General features: G+C 42.8%; 2 protein-coding genes across 2 annotated transcripts; both read left to right on the top strand.

The window, feature by feature from the left end:
* The first annotated feature begins 849 nt into the window (after nucleotides 1-849).
* On the top strand, nucleotides 850-19,126 carry LOC144962911 (uncharacterized). Its single transcript, XM_078896312.1, is given in 6 exon segments — nucleotides 850-2,099; nucleotides 14,050-14,417; nucleotides 14,450-14,782; nucleotides 14,785-15,805; nucleotides 16,929-16,963; nucleotides 19,041-19,126. Coding segments are annotated over 6 exon segments (3,093 nt in total).
* A 3,609-nt stretch (nucleotides 19,127-22,735) lies between these two features.
* Nucleotides 22,736-26,692, top strand: LOC144963198 (uncharacterized). Its single transcript, XM_078896954.1, has 5 exons — nucleotides 22,736-23,240; nucleotides 23,782-24,037; nucleotides 24,359-24,802; nucleotides 25,429-25,678; nucleotides 25,898-26,692. Exons 1-5 carry the CDS (start codon nucleotides 22,928-22,930, stop codon nucleotides 26,489-26,491), a joined length of 1,857 nt encoding a protein of 618 aa, XP_078753080.1. The 5' UTR covers nucleotides 22,736-22,927; the 3' UTR covers nucleotides 26,492-26,692.
* Nucleotides 26,693-26,720: the final 28 nt, after the last annotated feature.

Genomic DNA, 26,720 nt, shown 5'->3' with positions numbered 1-26,720 from the left:
TAGGAAGATAGAAGACAGTATGCACCTCCCTGCCCACTATGGGAGGTCAGGAACCCCACCCAGATATTTATATTGCAAACACCCCCCCCCCCCAAAAAAAAAAAAAACAACAACAAAAAAAAAACAAAACAAACAAATAAACCAGTAATATATGAGCATTTTGAACTTATAAATCACAAACGGCAGTACTTGGCACTACCTACCTGGCAGTTCTTTCATCTGAATGTGACTCAGTTGTAAAATTTATCTTAATCTTAATTTCGAATTGTAAAAAATCTCAAAATGGAAATCTTGAACTGAAAATAAATATAAAAAAATTAAGCAAATGAAATTATAAAGAGTATTATAAATAATGCTTTGTGACGTTTCACATATCAACAAACTTGAACAGTGATAAAAGGGCAAGTGTGGCTCAGCCGACTGGCGTTTACTTCATACCCAAAAGGCACGGAGTTCGATCACCCGTTGCGCAGTGTGACCTTGAACAAGTCACCTTGCCCTAGCTCACTTTGCTGTGCTGCACTGCGGCTGATACCTGGGTTATTCCCAAAAGACAAATTTCCCGAAAGGGATAAATAAAGGGAATTTTATTTATTATCATTTTTAAATAAATATAACAACAATAACACCATAAATAAGTCTTTCCTAACAACCTGGTGTTCAGACATTTCCTGAATATCAAAATTTCCAATAACTCCGCCATTGCCGGTCCCAAGCCCGGATGAGAAAGGAGGAGGGTTAGGCGTAGGGCCAGCAACTCCACCCTGGAAAACACAAGCCGCTACAGAAACGTCGACGAAAGAAAACCCAACTACTACTGTTCTGGGAGAGGAAGGGTCTTTGCGACACATGACGCTTTGCAGTGAAAGCCGAGAGGAAGCTACAAGGCCGACTTTCCTTCTTTCGACCAGAACCATCAACGTCGGAACATGGAATGTGAGGACCATGTATGAGACGGGAAAAACCAACCAAGTAGCAGCAGAAATGAAAAGCTACAACCTCACACTGCTTGGAATCGGTGAGACCCGTTGGACCCAGTCAGGGCAGAAGAAACTGATCACAGGAGAGCTCTTACTGTATTCCGGGCACGAAGAAGAGAACGCTCCACACACAGAAGGTGTGGCACTCATGCTGTCAAAATCTGCACAGCAGGCCCTGTTAGGATGGGAAGCACATGGACCGCGAATTATCGGAGCTTCCTTCAGAACAATGAATATAATACAGTGTTATGCACCAACAAATGAACATGACGAAGAGGTAAAAGACAGGTTTTACAACAGATTGCAGAATGTCCTGGCCAAGTATCCAGAGAAAGATGTGAACATTCTCATGGGTGACATTAACGCAAAGATAGGGACAGATAATACAGGGTTCGAGGAAGTGATGGGAAAACATGGACTGGGAGTAATGAACGAGAATGGGGAGAAATTCTGTGCTATGAATAACCTGATCATTGGAGGTAGCACTTTCCCCCACAGAAGAATACATAAGGCTACATGGGTATCACCCGACCTTGTTACCGAAAACCAAATTGACCACATCTGCATAGCTAAGAAATTCAGAAGGTCCCTGATGGATGTACGGGTGAAAAGAGGAGCAGACGTTGCATCGGACCACCACCTGGTTGTAGCAAGGTTGAAATTAAAACTGAAGAGAAATTGGATGGAAGCAACGAAAAGAGAGAAGTACAATGTCAATTTGTTGAAAGATCCAGATACCCGAGGAAAATTCAGTCTGACTCTCACCAATATGTATAAAGTATTAAAAGATCAGTTTTTGGAAGAGAGCAGTGTGGAAGATGATTGGCAGAAAGTGAAAGAAGGACACAAGACAACCTGTCAGGAAGTGCTTGGGCCGATGAGACACCACCATAAGGAATGGATTTCAGCCAAAACACTGCAAAAGATCCAGACAAGGAAGCAAAAGAAGGCAGTCATAAACAATTGCCGGACAAGAGCCACAAAGGCAAAGGCACAGAAAGACTTCATAGAAGCCAACAGAGAAGTTAAGAGGAGTGCAAGAACAGATAAGCGCAAATACATTGACAGCCTGGCGGAAGAAGCAGAGAAAGCAGCAGCCAGCAACAACATGAAACAGCTGTTTGTTTGTTTGTTTTTAGGTGTTTAACGGCGCTTTCGACACTATTTAGGTCATTTAAGCGCCCGTTTCTGTCTTTCATCAATCTTTTATCGGCCCCGAGGGGCCACAGCTGATCAAAACGTGTACTGTTGTAATAAAATCTTTATAAAATCATAATAGTTACATGTTTGTTAAGTAAAAATATCTATTTACAATTTCTGCAGGAGTTCACATTCCTGCAGATACTTTAAAATTGTAAGCGGATCGACCGACTGGAACAGAGACTTCAAGTCTCTGTTATCATAATGTTGTGACCTTATCTGTTCTAATTCTGTACATTCAATTGAAATGTGTTGAACTGTCAGGTCACAGTTACATCTTCTGCAGAGGGGTTTTTCATCCCTCTCCAGAAGGAAACGGTGAGTGAGGGCAGTATGTCCGATCCGGAGTCGAGTTATTTTTACCTCGTCTCTTCTTTTTAGCCCCGAGTTGGGTCTGGGGCCGAGGTCACTTTTAATTTGTTTTAATTTGTTATGTACATCTCGACTCCAGGATCGTTCCCATTCCTTTCGGACATGTTTTTTTATATTGATCTTTAAATCCGCGTGTGGGATTTTACTGCCCTCTTGTAATTCTTGGCTCACCGCCTCTTTTGCCAGTCGATCCGCTTCTTCGTTCCCCTGGATACCCACATGACTAGGTACCCAGAGAAAACTAACTTTCTTTTTCTTAATAAATAATTTATTTGCACCTTCCAAGATACTTATGAGTCTTGGATCGGTGCAATAAAAATTTGAGATCCCCTTAAGTACGGACAGCGAGTCAGACAAGATCAAGAATTTATTTTTATTCGATCTCTCAGCCAAACGGAGAGCATTTAGGATTGCTCTCGATTCCGCTGTAAAGATCGAAACATTTCTATCCAGGCGAAGTGATCCTGTGCCTTCCAATGAGTGATAGGCACATCCTACTGCATCTGCGCTCTTTGAACCATCCGTAAATATGTGAGTATGGTTTTTGTATGTTTGTAATATTGCTTTTAGTGTCTGTTTGTAAATATGTGGGTCTGTTTGTGATTTTTCCAGTTTTGTTAGGTCCAAATTTATGTTTGGTCTATGTATGGACCATGGTGGTGTCTTTGCCTGGACGTATGGATGTATCCTATCTAGACTGATGTTCATGTCTGCGATGTCTTTTTTTATTCTGCAACCTAATGGTGGTGTCATTTTTGGGTGCTTGCGAAATTTTTCTTCTAGTGTCCTATCCGTGTAGTGTACATGTTTGTGTGCTGGGTTGTCGTGCAGCGATGTGACCTTAGTAACATACTGGAGAGCCAGTTTTTTCCTCCTGAGATGGAGAGGTGGCTCATCTGCCTCAGCATAAAGGCTTGCCACTGGAGAAGTGCGGAAAGCCCCGAGTGCCAAGCGCAGTCCCTGATGATGAATTGGGTCCAGCATGCCTAAGTAGGATGGTTTTGCAGAGCCGTATACAAAAGATGCGTAGTCCAGTTTTGATCGAATAAGGGTTCGGTATATCTTTAGAAGAGTGTTTGTGTCCGAACCCCATTCCATGCTCGACAGAACTCTCATTATTCTCATTGCTTTCATGCATCGCAGTCTGAGATCTTTGATATGGGCGAGGAAATTTAGTTTCCTATCAAAGATCAAACCCAGGAATCGGGCTTCGTCCTTTACCTCAATTCTGGAATTGTTGAGATAAAGGTCAGGCTGTCTAATGCAGGTGCGTTTTCGGCAGAAGTGGACAGCTACTGTTTTTGATGGGGAGAAGGAGAAACCATTGAGATTTGCCCACTCCGACAGTTTGTTTGTTTGTTTTTAAGTGTTTAACGGCGCTTTCGACACTATTTAGGTCATTTAAGCGCCCGTTTCTGTCTTTTATCAATCTTTTATCGGCCCTGAGGGGCCATAGCTGATCAAAACGTGTACTGTTGTAATAAAATCTTTATAAAATCATAATAGTTACATGTTTGTTAAATAAAAATATCTATTTACAATTTCTGCAGGAGTTCACATTCCTGCAGATACTTTAAAATTGTAAGCGGATCGACCGACTGGAACAGGGACTTCAAGTCTCTGTTATCATAATGTTGTGACCTTATCTGTTCTAATTCTGTACATTCAATTAAAATGTGTTGAACTGTCAGGTCACAGTTACATGTTCTGCAGAGGGGTTTTTCATCCCTCTCCAGAAGGAAACGGTGAGTGAGGGCAGTATGTCCGATCCGGAGTCGAGTTATTTTTACCTCGTCTCTTCTTTTTAGCCCCGAGTTGGGTCTGGGGCCGAGGTTACTTTTGTTTTTGTTTTTTGTTTTTAGGTGTTTAACGGCGCTTTCGACACTATTTAGGTCATTTAAGCGCCCGTTTCTGTCTTTCATCAATCTTTTATCGGCCCCGAGGGGCCACAGCTGATGAAAACGTGTACTGTTGTAATAAAATCTTTATAAAATCATAATAGTTACATGTTTGTTAAGTAAAAATATCTATTTACAATTTCTGCAGGAGTTCACATTCCTGCAGATACTTTAAAATTGTAAGCGGATCGACCGACTGGAACAGAGACTTCAAGTCTCTGTTATCATAATGTTGTGACCTTATCTGTTCTAATTCTGTACATTCAATTAAAATGTGTTGAACTGTCAGGTCACAGTTACATCTTCTGCAGAGGGGTTTTTCATCCCTCTCCAGAAGGAAACGGTGAGTGAGGGCAGTATGTCCGATCCGGAGTCGAGTTATTTTTACCTCGTCTCTTCTTTTTAGCCCCGAGTTGGGTCTGGGGCCGAGGTCACTTTTAATTTGTTTTAATTTGTTATGTACATCTCGACTCCAGGATCGTTCCCATTCCTTTCGGACATGTTTTTTTTATATTGATCTTTAAATCCGCGTGTGGGATTTTACTGCCCTCTTGTAATTCTTGGCTCACCGCCTCTTTTGCCAGTCGATCCGCTTCTTCGTTCCCCTGGATACCCACATGACTAGGTACCCAGAGAAAACTAACTTTCTTTTTCTTAATAAATAATTTATTTGCACCTTCCAAGATACTTATGAGTCTTGGATCGGTGCAATAAAAATTTGAGATCCCCTTAAGTACGGACAGCGAGTCAGACAAGATCAAGAATTTATTTTTATTCGATCTCTCAGCCAAACGGAGAGCATTTAGGATTGCTCTCGATTCCGCTGTAAAGATCGAAACATTTCTATCCAGGCGAAGTGATCCTGTGCCTTCCGATGAGTGATAGGCACATCCTACTGCATCTGCGCTCTTTGAACCATCCGTAAATATGTGAGTATGGTTTTTGTATGTTTGTAATATTGCTTTTAGTGTTTTTGTAAATATGTGGGTCTGTTTGTGATTTTTCCAGTTTTGTTAGGTCCAAATTTATGTTTGGTCTATGTATGGACCATGGTGGTGTCTTTGCCTGGACGTATGGATGTATCCTATCTAGACTGATGTTCATGTCTGCGATGTCTTTTTTTATTCTGCAACCTAATGGTGGTGTCATTTTTGGGTGCTTGCGAAATTTTTCTTCTAGTGTCCTATCCGTGTAGTGTACATGTTTGTGTGCTGGGTTGTCGTGCAGCGATGTGACCTTAGTAACATACTGGAGAGCCAGTTTTTTCCTCCTGAGATGGAGAGGTGGCTCATCTGCCTCAGCATAAAGGCTTGCCACTGGAGAAGTGCGGAAAGCCCCGAGTGCCAAGCGCAGTCCCTGATGATGAATTGGGTCCAGCATGCCTAAGTAGGATGGTTTTGCAGAGCCGTATACAAAAGATGCGTAGTCCAGTTTTGATCGAATAAGGGTTCGGTATATCTTTAGAAGAGTGTTTGTGTCCGAACCCCATTCCATGCTCGACAGAACTCTCATTATTCTCATTGCTTTCATGCATCGCAGTCTGAGATCTTTGATATGGGCGAGGAAATTTAGTTTCCTATCAAAGATCAAACCCAGGAATCGGGCTTCGTTCTTTACCTCAATTCTGGAATTGTTGAGATAAAGGTCAGGCTGTCTAATGCAGGTGCGTTTTCGGCAGAAGTGGACAGCTACTGTTTTTGATGGGGAGAAGGAGAAACCATTGAGATTTGCCCACTCCGACAGTTTGTTTAGTTGGAGTTGTAACTGTCTCTCAATGGTGTCCATACTCGATTTACTTCGATAGCATACAAGAAAGTCATCAACATATAAGGAACAGTCAACATTCTGTCTCATTGCATTCACTATTGAGTTTATTTTAATCTCAAACAGAATGGGAGACAGAATGCTACCCTGTGGAACTCCCTCTTCCTGATCAAATGGATCAGAAAAGGTGGATCCTGCTTTGACCTGAAAGGATCTGTTGTTTAAAAATGCTCTGACAAACATTGGAAGGTTTCCTCGTAGACCAAGATTGTGCAGATCTTTGAGGATTCCGAATTTCCAAGTTGTGTCAAAGGCCTTCTCAAGGTCAAAGAAGATTGCTACCAAGTGCTCACCTTTGGCAAAGGCCTCACGAATGAAGCTCTCTAGTCGAACAAGGTGATCAACAGTTGATCTGTTCTTTCGAAAGCCACATTGGAGGTCGGAGAGGGAGTTGTTGTGTTCCAAGTAGAACATCAGACGCTTGTTGACCATTTTCTCCATCAGCTTGCATAGGCAGCTGGTGAGGGAGATTGGTCGGTAGTTTGAAGCGTCCGAATGGTCTTTCCCAGGTTTTGGGATTGGAATCACGGTGGCCAGATTCCAACTAGGTGGAAAAGTCTGTGTTGTCCATATCTTGTTATAGATATTCAAAAGGACAACCAGACTATCTTGTGGAAGATGTCGGAGTATTTCATAACTGATGTTGTCAGGACCCGGTGCTGTGACATTTGTGTCACGGAGGCAGGCACCCAACTCCTCAAGTGTAAATGGTTTGTTGTAGTCTTCAGTGTTTGTAGATGTAAAGTTTATTGGTGTGTTTTCTGCGTTTTGTTTATGGCGCAGAAATTGTGGTGTGTGGTGTGCAGACGAGGAGCTGTGCGCCAGCCTCTCGGCCAGAGTGTTGGCAATTTCTTGTTCTGTTTCAGCCACGGATCCATCGGGACGTGTCAAGTGATTTAGTGAATCACTATCGGATCCCTTCAGTTTCCGTAACATCTTCCACACCCTATTCAGGGGTGTCTGGCTATTTATTTTTGAGACAAAGTTTTGGAAGGATCTCCGTTTGTTTTCTCGGAAGATCTTCCTACACTTTGCTCGTAGTTTCCTAAATGTTGCGAAATTCTCAGGGATTGGGAATCTCATCGCTTTCCTGTATGCTTTTTTCTTCTCCCGTAGGGCCGCTCGACATTCCTCTGAAAACCAGGGATTGTGTTTTCTCGGTCTACCAGAGGTTGTTGGTATTGTCGAGCTGCAGATATTTGTTAAAATATTTTTGAATTTGTCATAGCTGTCCACCTCTGTCGTAAGGAGTCTGTGACACTCCTGTGAGAAAGTTTCCCAATCTGCTCGCCGTACACTCCAACGTTTGGGCTGTGGGGCCCTTGAAGTCGGGGTGATGTCGAGGCAGACTGGAAAATGGTCAGAACCGTGATCGTCATCGATCACAGTCCAGGAGAGATCTGGAGCTAATGTAGGATCACAGAAAGTGAGATCGATGGCAGACGTGGTAAGATTGTGAATATTTACCCGTGTTGCCTCGAGACCGTTTGCCAAGTATACATCCATTTTCATTATGAAAGCCTCCACTGCCTTTCCCCTCTGGTTTGTGTCTGTGTTTCCCCAGAGAGGACTGTGAGCATTGAAATCTCCCATTATCACATAGGGAGGGGGGAGTTGGTTTAGAACTCCCTCTAGCTCGGCAGACTGGAGGCGATGATCTGGTGGGATGTACACAGAGCAGATGGTGATTGGTCTGTGCAATGTCACTCTCACTGCTATTGCCTGTAGATTTGTTTTCATTAGTATCAAGCGGTGGGGGGTGCTCTTCTTCGTGAGAATTGAAACTCCCCCACACGCTATCTGGCCATCAGAGTGAATCAGATGATTGGCCGTATATCCTTTTACTGTGTAGTCGTCTGCTGGTAATTTTGTTTCCTGCAGACAGACTACATCAGGATTCCTCTGGAGGAGGAGGTCCAATTCTGTTCTATTCGATCTGATCCCTCTGATGTTCCAGGAAATTAATCTTGTCTGACTAGGTATCCTAATTTTTTGTGGGGAGGTTAGGCAGTATGCCTGCCTTCAACCCTTTTACTTTTATTCTCCTAGGAGGAGAGACTTCCATAGGAGAAGGAGGCCCTGTGGAGGGCCTCTCGGTTTTTTTAGGGCTGAGTTTTTTTGAACCCTTGGGATTTTTAGGTCCCTCTGGGTTCTTAGATTTTTTGGGGCTTTGAGGCCCCTCAGGGGGATTTGTGGATCCCCCGACTGGTGTTGGTGGCTCCATATTCTGGGAAGGGGTGGAGTTTTGTTTTTGGGGGGATAGAGAGGGCTCACGGGAATGGAGATGGGGGGTGGGTCCAACATCCACGCCCATGAGGGGGAGAATTTTTTTGTTTGGGGAAGGAGGGGGGGTGGAGGTCGCCTTGGAGGTGGATGTGGAGGGGGCTGCAGGTTCCACATCTTGAACCTCCAATGTGTCAAAAAGATTTTTTGACACATTTGCGACCTTGTTTTTAGGTCTTGATGGCTTTTTCTTTTGAGGACTGTCTTTTCTAGTCTGTGTGATTTTGCCATGGCTGTTTTGGTTATTACCAGCAGCCCTGGCAACTTCTGCATAACTCTTGGCAGAAGCAGCGACCTGCCGAGGGGGGCAGATCACTGCTTTTGCCTGAGCAAACGTACCGCCGTAAGTGGCTCTGTATGTCAAGATTGCCTTTTCTTCTTGCCACTTAGGACAATCTTTCGAATGTGCTGCATGCTTGCCTTGGCAGTTCAGACAACAAGGGTCCACTTTGCAGTTTTCCTCATTGTGGTCTTCTTTGCCGCAGCGGGGGCATGTAGCTTTACGGCGGCAGTTTGTTTTCGTATGGCCGTACCGGTGGCAGTTAAAACATCTCATGGGGTTCGGGACGTAAGGCCGAACCTCCAAGTCGAGGTATTCAATTCTTATTCTCGACGGGGGTCTCGGGCTGTCAAAAGTCAGGATCCAGGTGTTGGTCTGGATTGTGCTGTCGCCGCGGCGGATGCTAACCCGCCGAGCTTCGACAACACCCTCCAGTTCCTCAACCATCTCCTGCTCCGAACAGCCTACCAGATCTCTGCTTCTTATGACACCTTTTGACCTATTGAGGCTCCTGTGAGCCTCAACGGTGACTGGGATGTCAGAGAATCTGGTACATTTCAAGAGGTTCTCACTCTCTTGTCGACCCTGCACTTGTATCATTAAAGTGCCAGAGTTGTTCCTGTTCACTGCCTTTGGTGTACCGGCGCCATTTGCTTTGAGTGCCTTGCTGATGGTGAAGATACTCAAAGTGTTCAGTTTGATGTTTTCCTCATTCGGTTGAATTACCAGGAACGGCGAGAATTTTGGGGTTGCCATTCCTGGTAAGTCATCAAGAGTCATCGGGGCAGTTATCTTTCGTTTTTTACCTGTCTGGGGTGGGGCTTTAAGGGGAGAGTTTTTCATATTTTTGGCCATGATATATATAAATTTTTATTCAACCCGGCTATATTGTGCCCACTAGCACGGCTCAGTCCCACACTTGGGGGGTAAGGCACTCACGAAGCTATACTCCTCAAGTCTGGCCTCCTCTTGTCCTTCCATGGTCCTTGGGGGGAAAAAAAAAAAAAGGACTCGAGGGGTGGAGTTGGGGGACGTCCCGCCTCCAGGCCTTTCTCTCGGATTGACCCTAATCTTTGCGTTGCACAAAGACTGACTGCTGATTCAGAGATGACAAACCATGATTAAAAAGAAATTTCATGGGGGACAGGAACTAGATATGGTTTTAAATCTAGTCCTTCCAATCTCTTTGCCTAAATGGAGGGGAGTGCCAAAAAATAGATTTGGCATCTCTGCGTTGGGTAGCTCGGGCCATCTACAAGGTAGGCTACCCACCCGTCTTTAGAGAAGCGTCAAGCCAAAGAGGAGTGTTGGGGTAGAAACACCTCGCAAGGTGAACCCCCCTCAGCCTCCAGGATCAATAGCTCCTCCTTATCGGGGTCCTCTCGGAACTGCGCACCCTCAGCAGAAAGGTGCCTGCTGTGCAGGATTTGGAAAGGAATATCTCCTCGTTGAACCTATTTCAACGGTACAGGGTATAGAGATACTGGGGGATAGAAGACAGTTAAGAAGGCTTGTTTTCCTCCGTTCTTTCTCTCTCTCTGTCCTGGCAACTCAATTTTGATAAGGAAGGGAAATTTGGAATCATTGGGGAAATGGGGTATGGAATGGAAATCATAGCTCAAATATGGTAAAAGGGGGTGGGATTTGTGCTATGCCATCGCCTTCCCTTGCTCTCTTTAAACTGAAACCGTCATTCCTCAAAACATCTTTTATATACTACGTTCTTGGGATTTGGGGGGAGAAAAAGTTTGGGGATGATTGCCAGGACAAGAAAAATAGCAAAATGGGTGAATGAAGCCATTCTCATAAAAAGGGCTGGGGTATGGGTCTGTGGGCAGCCATTTCCCAGTCGGTGGTTTTGTGTACACAACGAATGGCTCTTAGTCCTTCTAGAACGCATGGCTTCGGTGCTCAATCTTTTCCTCTCAGTTGAGGACCGAGACCAGGGTCGGGTTTGTTGTTTATTTCGTTGGTTACCATCCAGATACCAGAATGGTATCCTCTTTTAGTCGCCTTCTCACGACATTTCGCATGAGCTTACGAGTGACTTGAACATCAATTCTTGTCATCTCCTCACATATAGTTGAGGAGAGCGGAGCCCGTGAGACCCATCGATCAGATGGTCAGAGGGATCTGCTTTGACTGAAATTTGTTTTAAATTTGTTCAACATTGAAGTTTACCCTCTCGACCCAGGATCTGTAGATCCATTTCCTTTCGGACATGTTAGTTTTTATAGTTGTAAACCTGTCTCTCAATGGTGTCCATACTCGATTTACTTCGATAGCATACAAGAAAGTCATCAACATATAAGGAACAGTCAACATTCTGTCTCATTGCATTCACTATTGAGTTTATTTTAATCTCAAACAGAATGGGAGACAGAATGCTACCCTGTGGAACTCCCTCTTCCTGATCAAATGGATCAGAAAAGGTGGATCTGCTTTGACCTGAAAGGATCTGTTGTTTAAAAATGCTCTGACAAACATTGGAAGGTTTCCTCGAGACCAAGTTGTGCAGATCTTTGAGGATTCCGAATTTCCAAGTTGTGTCAAAGGCCTTCTCAAGGTCAATGAAGATTGTACCAAGTGCTCACCTTTGGCAAAGGCCTCACGAATGAAGCTCTCTAGTCGAACAAGGTGATCAACGTTGATCTGTTCTTTCGAAAGCCACATTGGAGGTCGGAGAGGGAGTTGTTGTGTTCCAAGTAGAACATCAGACGCTTGTTGACCATTTTCTCCATCAGCTTGCATAGGCAGCTGGTGAGGGAGATTGGTCGGTAGTTGAAGCGTCCGAATGGTCTTTCCAGGTTTTGGGATTGGAATCACAGTGGCCAGATTCCCACTAGTGGAAAAGTCTGTGTTGTCCATATCTTGTTATAGATATTCAAAAGGACAACAGACTATCTTGTGGAAGATGTCGGAGTATTTCATAACTGATGTTGTCAGGACCCGGTGCTGTGACATTTGTGTCACGGAGGCAGGCACCCAACTCCTCAAGTGTAAATGGTTTGTTGTAGTCTTCGGTGTTTGTAGATGTAAAGTTTATTGGTGTGTTTTCTGCGTTTTGTTTATGGCGCAGAAATTGTGGTGTGTGGTGTGCAGACGAGGAGCTGTGCGCCAGCCTCTCGGCCAGAGTGTTGGCAATGTCTTGTTCTGTTTCAGCCACGGATCCATCGGGACGTGTCAAGTGATTTAGTGAATCACTATCAGATCCCTTCAGTTTCCGTAACATCTTCCACACCCTATTTAGGGGTGTCTGGCTATTTATTTTGGAGACAAAGTTTTGGAAGGATCTCCGTTTGTTTTCTCGGAAGATCTTCCTACACTTTGCTCGTAATTTCCTAAATGTTGTGAAATTCTCAGGGATTGGGAATCTCATCGCTTTCCTGTATGCTTTTTTCTTCTCCCGTAGGGCCGCTCGACATTCCTCTGTAAACCAGGGATTGTGTTTTCTCGGTCTACCAGAGGTTGTTGGTATTGTCGAGCTGCAGATATTTGTTAAAATATTTTTGAATTTGTCATAGCTGTCCACCTCTGTCGTAAGGAGTCTGTGACACTCCTGTGAGAAAGTTTCCCAATCTGCTCGCCGAACACTCCAACGTTTGGGCTGTGGGGCCCTTGAAGTCGGGGTGATGTCGAGGCAGACCGGAAAATGGTCAGAACCGTGATCGTCATCGATCACAGTCCAGGAGAGCTCTGGAGCTAATGTAGGATCACAGAAAGTGAGATCGATGGCAGACGTGGTAAGATTGTGAATATTTACCCGTGTTGCCTCGAGACCGTTTGCCAAGTATACATCCATTTTCATTATGAAAGCCTCCACTGCCTTTCCCCTCTGGTTTGTGTCTGTGTTTCCCCAGAGAGGACTGTGAGCATTGAAATCTCCCATTATCACATAGGGAGGGGGGAGTTGGTTTAGAACTCCCTCTAGCTCGGCAGACTGGAGGCGATGATCTGGTGGGATGTACACAGAGCAGATGGTGATTGGTCTGTGCAATGTCACTCTCACTGCTATTGCCTGTAGATTTGTTTTCATTGGTATCAAGCGGTGGGGGGTGCTCTTCTTCGTGAGAATTGAAACTCCCCCACACGCTATCTGGCCATCAGAGTGAATCAGATGATTGGCCGTATATCCTTTTACTGTGTAGTCGTCTGCTGGTAATTTTGTTTCCTGCAGACAGACTACATCAGGATTCCTCTGGAGGAGGAGGTCCAATTCTGTTCTATTTGATCTGATCCCTCTGATGTTCCAGGAAATTAATCTTGTCTGACTAGGTATCCTAATTTTTTGTGGGGAGGTTAGGCAGTATGCCTGCCTTCAACCCTTTTACTTTTATTCTCCTAGGAGGAGAGACTTCCATAGGAGAAGGAGGCCCTGTGGAGGGCCTCTCGGTTTTTTTAGGGCTGAGTTTTTTTGAACCCTTGGGATTTTTAGGTCCCTCTGGGTTCTTAGATTTTTTGGGGCTTTGAGGCCCCTCAGGGGGATTTGTGGATCCCCCGACTGGTGTTGGTGGCTCCATATTCTGGGAAGGGGTGGAGTTTTGTTTTTGGGGGATAGAGAGGGCTCACGGGAATGGAGATGGGGGGTGGGTCCAACATCCACGGCCATGAGGGGGAGAATTTTTTTGTTTGGGGAAGGAGGGGGGGTGGAGGTCGCCTTGGAGGTGGATGTGGAGGGGGCTGCAGGTTCCACATCTTGAACCTCCAATGTGTCAAAAAGATTTTTTGACACATTTGCGACCTTGTTTTTAGGTCTTGATGGCTTTTTCTTTTGAGGACTGTCTTTTCTAGTCTGTGCGATTTTGCCATGGCTGTTTTGGTTATTACCAGCAGCCCTGGCAACTTCTGCATAACTCTTGGCAGAAGCAGCGACCTGCCGAGGGGGGCAGATCACTGCTTTTGCCTGAGCAAACGTACCGCCGTAAGTGGCTCTGTATGTCAAGATTGCCTTTTCTTCTTGCCACTTAGGACAATCTTTCGAATGTGCTGCATGCTTGCCTTGGCAGTTCAGACAACAAGGGTCCACTTTGCAGTTTTCCTCATTGTGGTCTTCTTTGCCGCAGCGGGGGCATGTAGCTTTACGGCGGCAGTTTGTTTTCGTATGGCCGTACCGGTGGCAGTTAAAACATCTCATGGGGTTCGGGACGTAAGGCCGAACCTCCAAGTCGAGGTATTCAATTCTTATTCTCGACGGGGGTCTCGGGCTGTCAAGTCAGGATCCAGGTGTTGGTCTGGATTGTGCTGTCGCCGCGGCGGATGCTAACCCGCCGAGCTTCGACAACACCCTCCAGTTCCTCAACCATCTCCTGCTCCGAACAGCCTACCAGCTGTATGACATATCAAAGAAACTGTCGGGGAAAAACAATAGGCCCGAGCGACCAGTCAAAGACAAAGAAGGAAACACCATCCTGGGAAAGGAACAGCAACTAAATAGATGGGCTCTTCACTTTGAAGAGCTTCTGAACAGACCAGCTCCGTCGAACGCCCCAAACATCAACCCAGCTGATACAGACCTTGACATCAACTGTAGACACCCGACTAAAGAGGAGATCAGGAACGCTATCAAACTATTGAAGAATGGCAAGGCAGCTGGGCCAGACAACATTCCGCAGAAGCTTTAAAGACGGACTTAAAAACGACCACAGAAATGCTTTATCCTCTCTTCAAGAAGATCTGGGAGGAGGAAGAAGTACCAACAGAGTGGAAGGAAGGGTACCTCGTCAAACTGCCTAAGAAAGGCGACCTCAGCAATTGCAACAACTACCGAGGAATAACGCTTCTGTCAGTGCCAGGAAAAGTCTTTAATAGAATAATCTTGGAGAGAATTAAAAGTGCTGTTGACCCCCTCCTTCGCGACCAACAGGCTGGCTTCCGCAGGAATAGATCATGTGTCGACCAAATTGCAACCCTACGCATCATAATTGAGCAATCATTGGAGTGGAATTCCCGTTGTACATCAACTTCGTTGATTATGAAAAAGCGTTTGACAGCGTGGACCGAGAAACCTTATGGAAAATACTCCGCCACTATGGGGTTCCAACAAAAATAGTCAGCCTGATCCAAAGTTCCTACGAGGGAGTGACCTGTCGAGTAATCCATGGGGGACAACTGACAGATAGCTTCAATGTGAACACTGGAGTCAGACAGGGATGTCTTCTGTCACCCTTTCTCTTCCTTTTGGCGATTGACTGGACAATGAGGTCAGCAGTGGCAGGTAGGAGAAATGGGATTCAGTGGACATTGTTCGACCAGCTCGAAGATTTGGACTTTGCAGATGACTTGGCCTTGCTGTCCCACAATCACCAACAAATGCAGGACAAGACAACAGAGATAACAGCAAAGTCATCACAAATCGGACTCAGGGCCCATGAGGGTAAAACAAAGGTCCTCAAAATAAACACAAATAGTAAAGAACCAATCAAACTGCACGAGAGCGAACTGGATGAGGTTGACCACTTCACGTATTTAGGCAGCATATTAGATAAACAGGGTGGCACAGATGCAGACGTAAAGGCAAGAATTGGCAAGGCGAGGGTAGCATACTTGCAGCTTAAAAACATCTGGAGCTCCAAGGTGGTGTCAACCCGAACCAAAATAAGACTCTTCAATTCAAATGTCAAGTCAGTCCTTTTGTATGGAGCGGAGACCTGGAGGACCACGAAGACCACCACCGGAAAAGTACAGACCTTCATCAATAGCTGCCTCAGAAGGATCCTCAAGATTCACTGGCCAGACAGGATCAACAACGCAGACCTGTGGCAGAGAACATCTCAAATGCCAGCAGAAGACGAAATCAGACGCCGCCGATGGAGATGGATTGGGCACACCCTGAGGAAGCCAACCAATAACACCGCTAGGCAGGCGCTGAGATGGAACCCCCAGGGAAAACGGAAGAGAGGGCGGCCTAGAAACACCTGGCAGCGAGACCTGGAGGCGGACATGAAGAGGATGGGACACACCTGGGGAGAGTTGGAGAAGATGGCCCAGGACAGAGGAAGATGGAGGACTGTTGTCGATGGCCTATGCTCCACTAGGAGTGACGGGCATAAGTAAGTAAGTAAAATTTCCAATACCTCATCAGATGATTGCATTCAAAAAGAGTGGCCCAGCACAAGAGAAGGCTTTGTTACAAAACATAGCTTAATTAAAACTATAAGCCATTTGTCTGGGATGATTATCTTGGAGAGTCTTTTTTGTGTGTGTGTTTTTAAGGGTTTTACGGCGCTTGCAACACATTTAGGTTATATCAGCGCCAGTAAAAAGGAAGAAAATGGGATAGTAAAAAGTTATAGAATTACAATTAAAGCACCCAAGAAAAAGTAAGACAAAGGGGAACTGAGAACATATAGGGATCAGATGTAGATTCCAAGAGTATACCATCAATGTTCTTAGTTTGAGATCACCAATAAGTCTCATCCGGACACAAGCACGGCCCCCACTAAGAGGAACACACTCAAATGCTTACATTATAAATTATAACAAATATAATAATACATAACAGAGAGATGATTTACAAGGAAAAAAATATCACCTCCAATACAATAACTATGCATTTGACTGTTTCCCCCCCAGCCAGGACCCCGACCAGGGCCAGGACAAAACCAAGCAATCCCATTCTAAGACAAAGACAGAATGCAAGTTGGAAAACAGATATAGGGGGATAGAAGACAATAAGTACCTCCCTGCCCACTATGGGAGGTAGGAACCCCACCCAGAGTCTTTTTTTTTTTTTTGGTTTGTTTTTAAGGGTTTTATGGCACTTAACCCACATTTAGGTCATTTCAGCGAGCGCCAGTAAAAAGGAAGCAAATGAGAAAAAGTAAAACAAAGGGGGATTGTTCAAATACGGAACATATATAGATTCCAAGAGCACACTATCAGTAAGTATCAGTGTACTTAGTTTGATATAACCTAAAAGTCTCAGCCAGACACAAGCACAGGATCCCACTAAGAGGAATCCATTCAAATGCCTACAAATCACTATACATTCAAAACAAAAGATGTAGCAGTACAAAACAGAGATAATTTATAAGGAAAAAAATGTCATCTCCCCAAAAACTCTTATTATACATTTGATTGTTTCCCTCACAGCCAAGGACTACGGCAAGGGCTAGGAGAAAACTCAGGTAATCTCATTCCAAGACAATGACAGAACGCAAAATCAGAAAACAGATATAGAGGGATAGAAGACACAGCAAGTGACCTCCTGCCCACAACGAGAGGTCAAAAATCTTACCCAGAAGATGGATTTAGAAAACAGTTGAATTTCACATGTTAGATCCCTCTTGCCTGTTGATACAAGTCAGAACAATAGTATCATCAATGAAGAAGCATTTTGGATCTTTTTGTTCCCATTCATTTTAGAAATCAATTTTAACCAGTAAATTATGTACATCAAGTTGCTTTTGATTGTACGCCTAGAGTTGATTCTAAAGGTTTGGGAACATTACAAATAATTTGCATTATTATTGAATCTTCTACACTCAACAAGACCTCTTGACACAACTAAACAAAGCATCAAAATAAACAAGAGGAAAATCTGAAAACGTGTGAAGGATTTTATAGTGGGAAAAGAGACTAGATAATAGAGAAGACTATATCAATAGTAGGTCGATAGGAACATCAGGGAGATGCCATTTTATCCACATGACCACCTTTGTACAGATAGTGTTTGTTTTTGTTTTCTAGGGTTTTACGGCGCTTGCAACATATTTAAGTCATATCAGCACCAGTAAACAGGAAGAAAATGGGATAATAAAAAGTTCTAGAATTACAATTAAAGCACCCCAGAAAAGGTAAGAGAAAGGGGAATTAGTTCAAATAGGAAACAGGTGTAGACTCCAAGAGTACACTATCAAAGTACTTTGTTTGAGATTACCTCATCAAGTCTTATCCAGACACAAGCACAGGATCCCACTAAGAGGAACACATTCAAATGTTTACAAATCATATAGTTTATACACTGTATGTAAAACAAAATCTATTTCAACATATTACAGAGAGATCATTGAATTAAAAAAAAAAAATATCATCTTCCAAAACTCGAGCTATGCATTTGACTGTTTCCCTCCCAGTCAGGGCTAAACCGAGTAATCTCATTCCAAGACAAAGACAGACAGCATGTTGGAAAACAGATATAGGGGGATAGAAGACACAGTAAGTGCCTCCCTGCCCACTATGGGACCTTTGTAAAGATAGTGAACATGATTAACATCAAGCAATACAAGTGAATGCTATCTTTTGACTAGGAATTCAACACATGTCCCGTCCTACACGTTAAATGTTGCTGTTGACCAGGGACCCCTTGTAAAGCGCTTTGAGCACATATAGTGGATATTGCGCTATATAAAAGCTCAATTAATTATAACACATCCTGTTTGTATGCAAACCTCTGACACACCTTCGTCCCATCAAATCCAAGCATCAGCAATTCCTTTTACAGTCACCCACAATATGTCCAATTCTGATGCTATGGCACAAGACTAAAGGGCGAGAGCTCAGCTTGTTAAATTAAAGGGTCTATCTAGTACGTACATAAGTAAGTAGGAAATTTCATACACAAATTACTGACCTTTATAGTAGAGATAATTGAAAAGCCTAAATCATGTGGCAATTCATTTATTTCTTATATCTATGAGATAAAACAGTCACAATGTAGAACAGATATTTGACAGTACAGGTCAAAAACTTGTTTTCTCTCTTTAACATTAGAAAATGAACTCGTATAATGTCAAATTTTACCAGGATGGTTAAACCGAAATATCAATGTCGGTGACACTCAGTCTAAAAAAAAAAAAAGGAATACAATTGATGACTGGCTAACAAAATCCTGCTAAGAGGTAAAATATAAACGTCCAATGAAAATGCAGATATCCCACAGTGAGGTTGTTACTGGTTCTAGTAAGTGAGAAGGTAATTTCATGTACACAATATTACTGACCTTAATTCTTAATAGTAGAGATATTTGAAGAGTGTAAATCGTGTGGCAAGTCATTTATTTCTTACATGCCTGAAAGAATAGTTACAATGTAGAACAGATATACCGACTGTACAGCCCAAAGTCCTGAGTTTAGGGATTTTAGTTTAGCTCTCTATAACATCAGAAAATGAAGCACTGGTATATTGGTGTAATGTTTCCAAGTAATTAATTTAATGAATTACATCCCCTGTTTTACAATTTACTTTCACTTTCAATACTTCCAGTCTTCTACTTTCACTTCCTGTTTTTTTGGTTATCTTTGTATCCTGCCGGCAAGCAGCAACCAACTCTGTATCATGCTTATCAATAAACTTTAATCTTCATCCATCCATCTTTGCATTATTAAATTATCATTTAATACCCATTCAAACATTACATTGGCGACGAGAGGGTACATCCACGCAAGTATTTACTACTTCAAATAGAGTATTTTATCAAATGCTTAACCTATAGTTCATCACAATCGTGTTTGTAAACAATGGCTTCTCTAGGCTTGCCTACCTACCCAACATTCGACTGTGCATCAGCAGGTCGAGCTGTAAGATGGCAGAAGTGGGTCTCTCGTTTGAAAAACTTGTTTGTTGGCTATGGAATAGAGTCCGTTGAAAGACAAAAAGCGCTGCTACTCACCTTTGCCGGTGACGAACTCAATGACATCGTTGATACCTTCACTGAAGAATAACTAACTCCGAGAGGCAATGAGACACACTTTTCAAAACTTTGTGATACAATCACCAACCATTTTAGCCCACAAAGCAATAGGGAATACCAACGATATGTTTTTCGACATACACACCAGTCATCTGATAACATCGAGGAATTCTACGCAGAACTGAAACAGTTATCTCTCACTTGTCAGTTCCACGACGCGGATGCCGAAATTAAATCGCAGCTAATATCAGGATGTAAATCGCAAAAAGTACGTGAAAAAGGTTTATCCAGTCCAGATATTAGTTTGGCTGACCTTCTGACTTATGCCCGCACCATGCAACTAACCACAGTCCAGGCAAAGCTCATGGCATCAGATTCTCCTGTAAACGCAATCAATACGAACTTCGGTCAAAATCACAATAATCAAAGACAACGATCTACCCTACCCCGCAATCAACGTCATCATCATGGCAAATGCAACAATTGTGGAGGTGAATGGCCACACATTGGAGGTCAAAACCACTGTCCCGCTCGAAACAAAACATGTCGTGCATGTAACAAACTGCATCATTTTGCCTCGGTATGCAAATCTACTACAACACGTCATCAAGACCAGCCATCTCAATCGCAATCTCATTCCAGAAGACAAGGTCAAAGTCACAACCTAAGGCGTCGCGTCCACGTCATAAATTCAGACTCAGACAGAAGACAAGGTCAAAGTCACAACCTAAGGCGTTGCGTCCATGTCATAAATTCAGACTCAGACTCGGACACTCCAGTCAATCGTCTCAACACCACCGACACGTACAATTACAATGATACAGAATACGTGTTTGCCACAAACAAGGGAAGTAACCTTCCTCACTTCGCTGTCTCGATAGGAGACCATGAATTTCAGTTTCTTGCTGACTCAGGTGCTACGATCAATCTCTTAGCAAAGGTTGACTTTGACAAGTTAAATCCCAAACAGATGCTACAAACATCATCCAAACGAATTTCAGCATACGGCTCTCCTTCACACATTCCTGTGTTGGGCATCTTCCATGCTACACTGCGACATGGTACCACATCAACTACGGCTCCTATTTACGTCGTCGATCGGAATGAACGCCCCATCTTAGGCTGGCAAACATGCCGTGATTTGCAATTGATTGACACCATCAATCATATCTCACCAAACCAGAGTGCTCTCGTACAAGAGTTTTCAGACTTATTTACCGGTCTAGGCTGCTTGCAAAACACTCAAGTCAAACTACACATAGACCAAAACATTCAACCTATAGCGCAGCATTACCGACGCATTCCATTTCATATCCGCCAAGACGTTGAAAAACAACTCAACAAAGATGAAGAACGGGTGTCATCGAGAAAGCTACTGGCCCTACCCCATGGGTATCTCCTATCGTTGTTGTGCCAAAACCCAAGCAACCTGGTAAAGTGCGTGTATGTGTGGACATGCGCTCTGCCAATACAGCCATCAAACGTGAACATCACGCGACACCTACACTCGACGAGCTAAAAACTGAACTATCCGGAGCGAAAATATTTAGCAAAGTAGACCTGAATCAAGGATACAACCAAATTGAATTAGACGAGGCATCAAGATACATCACAACATTTGCCACGCACAAAGGACTCTACAGATACCGCCGTCTTTTCTTTGGAGTAAATTCCGCAAGCGAAATCTTTCAAGAACAGATCAGACAAGCACTCACCGGTCTGCGAGGCGTCATTAACATCAGCGATGACATCCTCTGCTTTGGCAATTCGCAACAAGATCATGATGCCAACCTACGGGCATTGTTCCACCGCTTACGAGAAAAATGTCTCACTATCCACAAAGAAAAGTGCAAGTTCAACCAAACAGCAGTTGAATTTCTTGGACACACCTTCAGCAAAGACGGAGTCACTCCAAGCCACGAGAAGGTCAAAGCAATTCTCAACCTAGCTACACCCACAAATGCTTCTGAGGTGCGTAGCTTACTCGGCATGATAAATTTTTGTGGTGCACACCATATTCCACACTACGCATCACTCACACACAATCTGCGCCTACTCACCAAAAAGACCGTCCCATGGGAGTGGACAACCATCCATACCACCGATTTTAACTCTCTAAAAGCATCTCTGAGCAAAGCAATCACCTTAGCCTACTTCGACCCAAACAAGCAAACCGATATTTATACAGACGGAAGTCCCATAGGGATATCGGCAGTACTTGTTCAAGACGGTCGCATTATACAGTTTGCAAGCCGCCCACTTACACCCAAACCGAACAGAGATACTTGCAAACAGAACGCGAGGCTCTCGTAATAACTTGGGCATGTGAATATTTTCACATTTACATCTTCAGATCACCCTTCAAAATACACACCGATCACAAACCTCTTACCACCATCTTTTCAAATCCTAAAGCCAGGCCATCGCCAAGGATTGAACGCTGGATGCTACGCATGCTACCATACCACTTCACCATTTGCTACAGGCCAGGATTTGACAATCCTGCCGACTTTTTAAGTCGTCGCCCAGTCACACACTCTCAAAGCTGTAGAGAACAAACCATAGCCGAAGAATACATTAACTACCTCACACATACATCCACACCAAAATCCATGACCCTAGAAGAAGTGGCACACGAAACATCACAAGACCAAACCCTAATGCTCGTTATCCAATCAATACGATCCAATAATTGGTACACCAATTCTCAAGAAGTCAACCAAAAGCTTTTTCAAACGCTCTATCTCTGCCGCTCTGAACTCGCCATTGCAGACAATCTCCCTGTCATACTAAAGGGTCATCAAATCGTCGTACCACAATCGCTTTATGAAACAGCCATCAAACTAGCACATTCTGGATATCAAGGCATAGTCAAAACTATATCCTTACTTAGGGAAAAGGTCTGGATACCAAACATGCAGAACAGAGTAGAGAACACTGTAAACAACTGCATGCTGTGTCAAATTTCTACACCGAAAACACGCAAACCGTTACAAATGTCCTCGCTTCCATCAGCCCCGTGGACAGAACTCTCAGCAGATTTTGGTCATCTGCCTAATCTGTCATCGTGGTTTTTCGCGGCCGCAATGGCAAATTTGCGGCCGCAAAATTCGCACTTTTCCGCAATTTACCGCAAATTTTACAAATTTCATGAAAAATCTAAATTTTTCACCATTATTTAACCCGAGTGGTTTTTTTAAAGTGGCGAATTTCCGAAAGTCAGCATCGTCCCTTTCTTTCATTTTCTCATAGCTCCTGGTCTGTTTAAACTGCTACTGGAAGCTGCCCAGTCTGGTTTTTAAACTGCCATACTACTAACAGACGTTACATTGCAATTAAAAGGAGTTTTTCTACTTTCACTTTCACCTTAGTGACGAGTGACGCTATTATTGTTATCTTCAATTGGTTTCGCTACCGGCGTTCTTTTCTCTTACATCTACTTGTTGATTACAAACTCGCTATGGACAAGTTCCTTGGTTTAGACATGAAGAAGGCAAAATGTGCTCGCCATGTCACTGCACACCAGCGACACTCAGAATACAGCCAGTGGACCCACGTCAGTGGTTCAAAGCTATTCTGCACACCATGCAACAAGGTTATTGACCACTTACGAAAGTCTTCTGTGGATAGCCACCGCAATTCCGCAGACCATAAAACAAAAGAAGAAAGAATGAAGAGGTCACATGCCACTGACGTGGATGAGAGTGAAGCGGTGAAGAAGCAGAGGACATTGGATTCTGTTTTGAAGAAACCGTCTACAGTTTCAACGCAAGGTGAGTGGTGCACCCTTTCCCTCTAAATGAGTACTTAGTTTTGGGTGGATATTGCTCTATAAATCTATACAATTACAACTATATAAAAGATGAGGGTATTATTATTACTATTATTATTATGATGATGATGATGATGATGATTATTATTATTATTATTATTATTATTATTATCATTGTTGTTCTTTTTATTATTACTTTGTGGTATAGTGAAAAGACACTCGCTTTAGGATCGGAAGGACCTGGGTTCGAGCCTCGCTCAGTGCATAGTTGAGTCCTTGGAGAAGGCTCTTTACTCACATTCTCTCATGAAATGGAGGTGTAAAATGAGTACCTGGCCGTTAACAGCGTTGTCTCTGTCCGAAAAAAATTGTAATATCCCCTAACAGGCTTCATGTCCCATCCTACCTGTTAAATGTTGCTGTTGGCCACGGACCCCTTGTAAAGTGCTTTGAGCACGTTTAGTGGATATTGCGCCATATAAAGCTTATTTTTTTTAAGCTATTCATATTAACAAACTATTTTTTAAATTTCTTTCTTTCAGCAAGAAATGATATCTGCAATGAAGTTGTTTCAATGTTTGCTGCAGCAAACATTCCCTTATCGAAGGTTGACCACCCAGCAGTCAGAAACTTCTTGCAGACAAGAGTTGAAAACGGTGGTGCCATTCCACAAGCTCATCAGCTGCAGGAATGCTACTTAAAGAGGGAGTTCACCAACAAAAAAGAAGTGGTGTATAAGAAAGTTATAAACAAGCCTGTGGCCATCATCTGTGATGAAATGTCTGATGATGTTGGAAGGTGGGTTTTGTTTTTTGTTTTTGACTGACAATGTTTGTAGAAACTAAAGCGAAAGAGTAATTTATATATAGGAGTAGGAGGCAGGTGAATACACACACACACACACACACACACACTCACGCACAATCATATATATATATATATATATATATATATATATATATATGGGCGTACTACACAACACAACATACACAGTGATCAGTTCGAATCCTTAGTTTGAATTCTATAATTAAATGCTGAGAGCAATTATGATATCACTTTTGCATCCTTCCCTATATGTTATTTTGTGTTTTCTCTTATTTGTATCGCCTATCTTTTCAGGTTTGTCCTCAATGTCTTAGCTGCACCACTGGAACCCTTGAGCGCTGATGTGGACAAAGTCCAAAGTTACCTCTTGGACACAAGATTTTTGTCTGTCACAAACCACACAACCGTTGCGACGGCCATAATTGAATGCTTAGTCTCCACTGGCATCAAGTTTACTGACGTTGTCACCGTAAACACAGACAATGCAGCATACATGAGGAAGGCTTTCAATGATGTATTGAAAGGGCTCATGCCAAATGCTACGCATATCACATGCATGGCTCATATCATGAGCCTAGTGGGTGATGCCTTCAGAAAGCCCTTCAATCGCACCAACAAATTCGTCAAAGCTGCAAATGCGATATTTTGGAACGCCAATGCCAGAAAGGCAAGATATCTGCGATTCCTGACACCACTCGTCAAATCTCCAAAGATGCCTCCAAACCCAATCGCTACACGGTGAGATTTTGAGAATTTTCCTTTCTTGGTCATGATTCATCTGGGTCTTTAAAAAAACTTTTTTCACCTAAAGGTGACACATTGTTAATATTGGATATTGACAAATAGGAGGGTCAGTCATTCTTATTACCTAATTTGATATGTTAGTAAACATATTTAGTAGTATCATGTTACAGTTATAGTAATCTGCTCCCTTTTTTTTGTTGAAAAGATGAGCTTTAATTAAGTATCTGACTGGGAAAGTGCTTGCTATGGCTTAATAGAATTGATTATTCCATTATGTTATCTTTTTAGATTGTCATCATTTTTTTATTTCAAAGTTAGTTTGCTTTAACCATTGATATAAGAAAATGCACTAGAATTTTTAAAAATAAATATTGGAAGCTATCTTGCACAATTATTTCGGGGTAAAGTAAGAGGGTCATAGTCAACCATTAAAGTCAATGCCTAACATTAGTCCTCACTAGGTCAAGTCATATGATGATGGTAAATTCAACAGACTATACTATAAGGCCAAAAACTGATAGATTAAGTAGGTATAATGTTATCTTCTTTTCAAATAAAAATTCAATTTAACAAATGAATTAAAAATGCATCATTTCTTTTACTTCCTTTTCAAAATCCAGATGGAATTGTTGGTTTGAAGCGGTCTCATACCATGAGAAAAATTTGCAGCACTTTGCCACATTCATTGCGAAGGAAATGGAGCACTGTGGGCGCACGGCTCCAGAGTCGTTAGTCTACTTGAATGATATCCTCTGCTCGGTGTCGGAGCGCCAGTTAATTCAAGCAGAGATGAGCTTTATAATCCAGCAGTCTCAGTCCATCGTTGTAGCTACTGATGTATTCCAAAGCCAACGTCCAATCGCCATGACAGTAAATATTCATTTTCTCCTCCTACCTTTAAATCTTATTTTATAAGATTAAGAGCAGGTATCATTATTAATGAAACGATTCCATCTTTGTTGAAACTCTGCCTTTGGACACAACATTATAGTTGAATGTCTTTGACTAGAGCAAGAAAAGAATTACAAAACAAAAATACTTTCTTATGTTTTTTAATCCTTGCCTTATTCTTATTTCTATTTTCACCAGGCGTGGTCAAAGCTCATGGAAATTAAGGACCAGTTTTCATCTTGCCATGTGACCCTACAAGATGTAGAAAGACACTGTCCGCATGACCTGGACCAACATCTCAAGCTTCAGCTCCAGGATAGTTTTTGTCAAGCTTTCTCTTTGGCCAATGAAAAGCTTGAGAAATATTCATCGACGGAAGGCCAACCAGGGATGGAATTATTGAAGGAGATACCTTTCTTCAATCCTTGCAATTTAGTGTTCATTGCTGACTCTGATATTGATTCTTTGACCATTCCTGGTATTCATGAAGTACCTCGTGTAGAAGTACTTCGATATAAAGAGTCTCTTGGTCCAAGAGCAGTGTCGGCATCTGGAGGCATTCCACTTGATCTGACTGTTTTTTGGAACAGTGTTAGCTCAGATGTTCCCCATCTTGCTACGCTGGCAAAGAGATACATATACACCTGCCTTAATTCTGCTGATGCTGAGAGGTCCTTCTCCATTTATAATCTTGTATTTTCAGACAGGAGAAGGCGGCTCAACGAAGCAAACTTAAAGGCTTTGGTGTTCCTTTATTATAACAGTTTTATTTCCTATGAATATCTTGTTTAATTAAATTTTGATACCTCTCTTTGCAGGTTTTTCGTACTTTTGTTTTGATATAAGATTAAGATTGATGTTTTAAATCATTTTTCATTCTGATCTGCACCTGAGTGACTTTTGTGTGCATCTTCAGATCATTGTAGTATTTGGGGTCCCCGGGAACGAAAAAAAGTTATCCGATTAGTTAACAAAATTTGCAAAATTTGGCAATTTTTACGGCAAAATGTGGCAAATTTTT

The sequence above is a fragment of the Berghia stephanieae genome, chromosome 1, assembly GCF_034508935.2.
Source record: "Berghia stephanieae isolate SIO BIC M18660-M18661 chromosome 1, UCSD_Bste_1.3, whole genome shotgun sequence".
In the NCBI taxonomy this organism is placed as follows: Eukaryota; Metazoa; Mollusca; class Gastropoda; order Nudibranchia; family Aeolidiidae; genus Berghia; species Berghia stephanieae.
This window is presented reverse-complemented; position numbering and strand designations above follow the sequence as displayed.

Coding starts and splice junctions, on each gene's coding strand:
- LOC144963198 (XM_078896954.1), top strand. CDS start 22,928: ATGGACAAGTTCCTTGGTTTAGACATGAAGAAGGCAAAATGTGCTCGC. Junction 23,241..23,781: donor GTCTACAGTTTCAACGCAAG/GTGAGTGGTGCA, acceptor TCTTTCTTTCAG/CAAGAAATGATATCTGCAAT. Junction 24,038..24,358: donor ATGTCTGATGATGTTGGAAG/GTGGGTTTTGTT, acceptor CTATCTTTTCAG/GTTTGTCCTCAATGTCTTAG.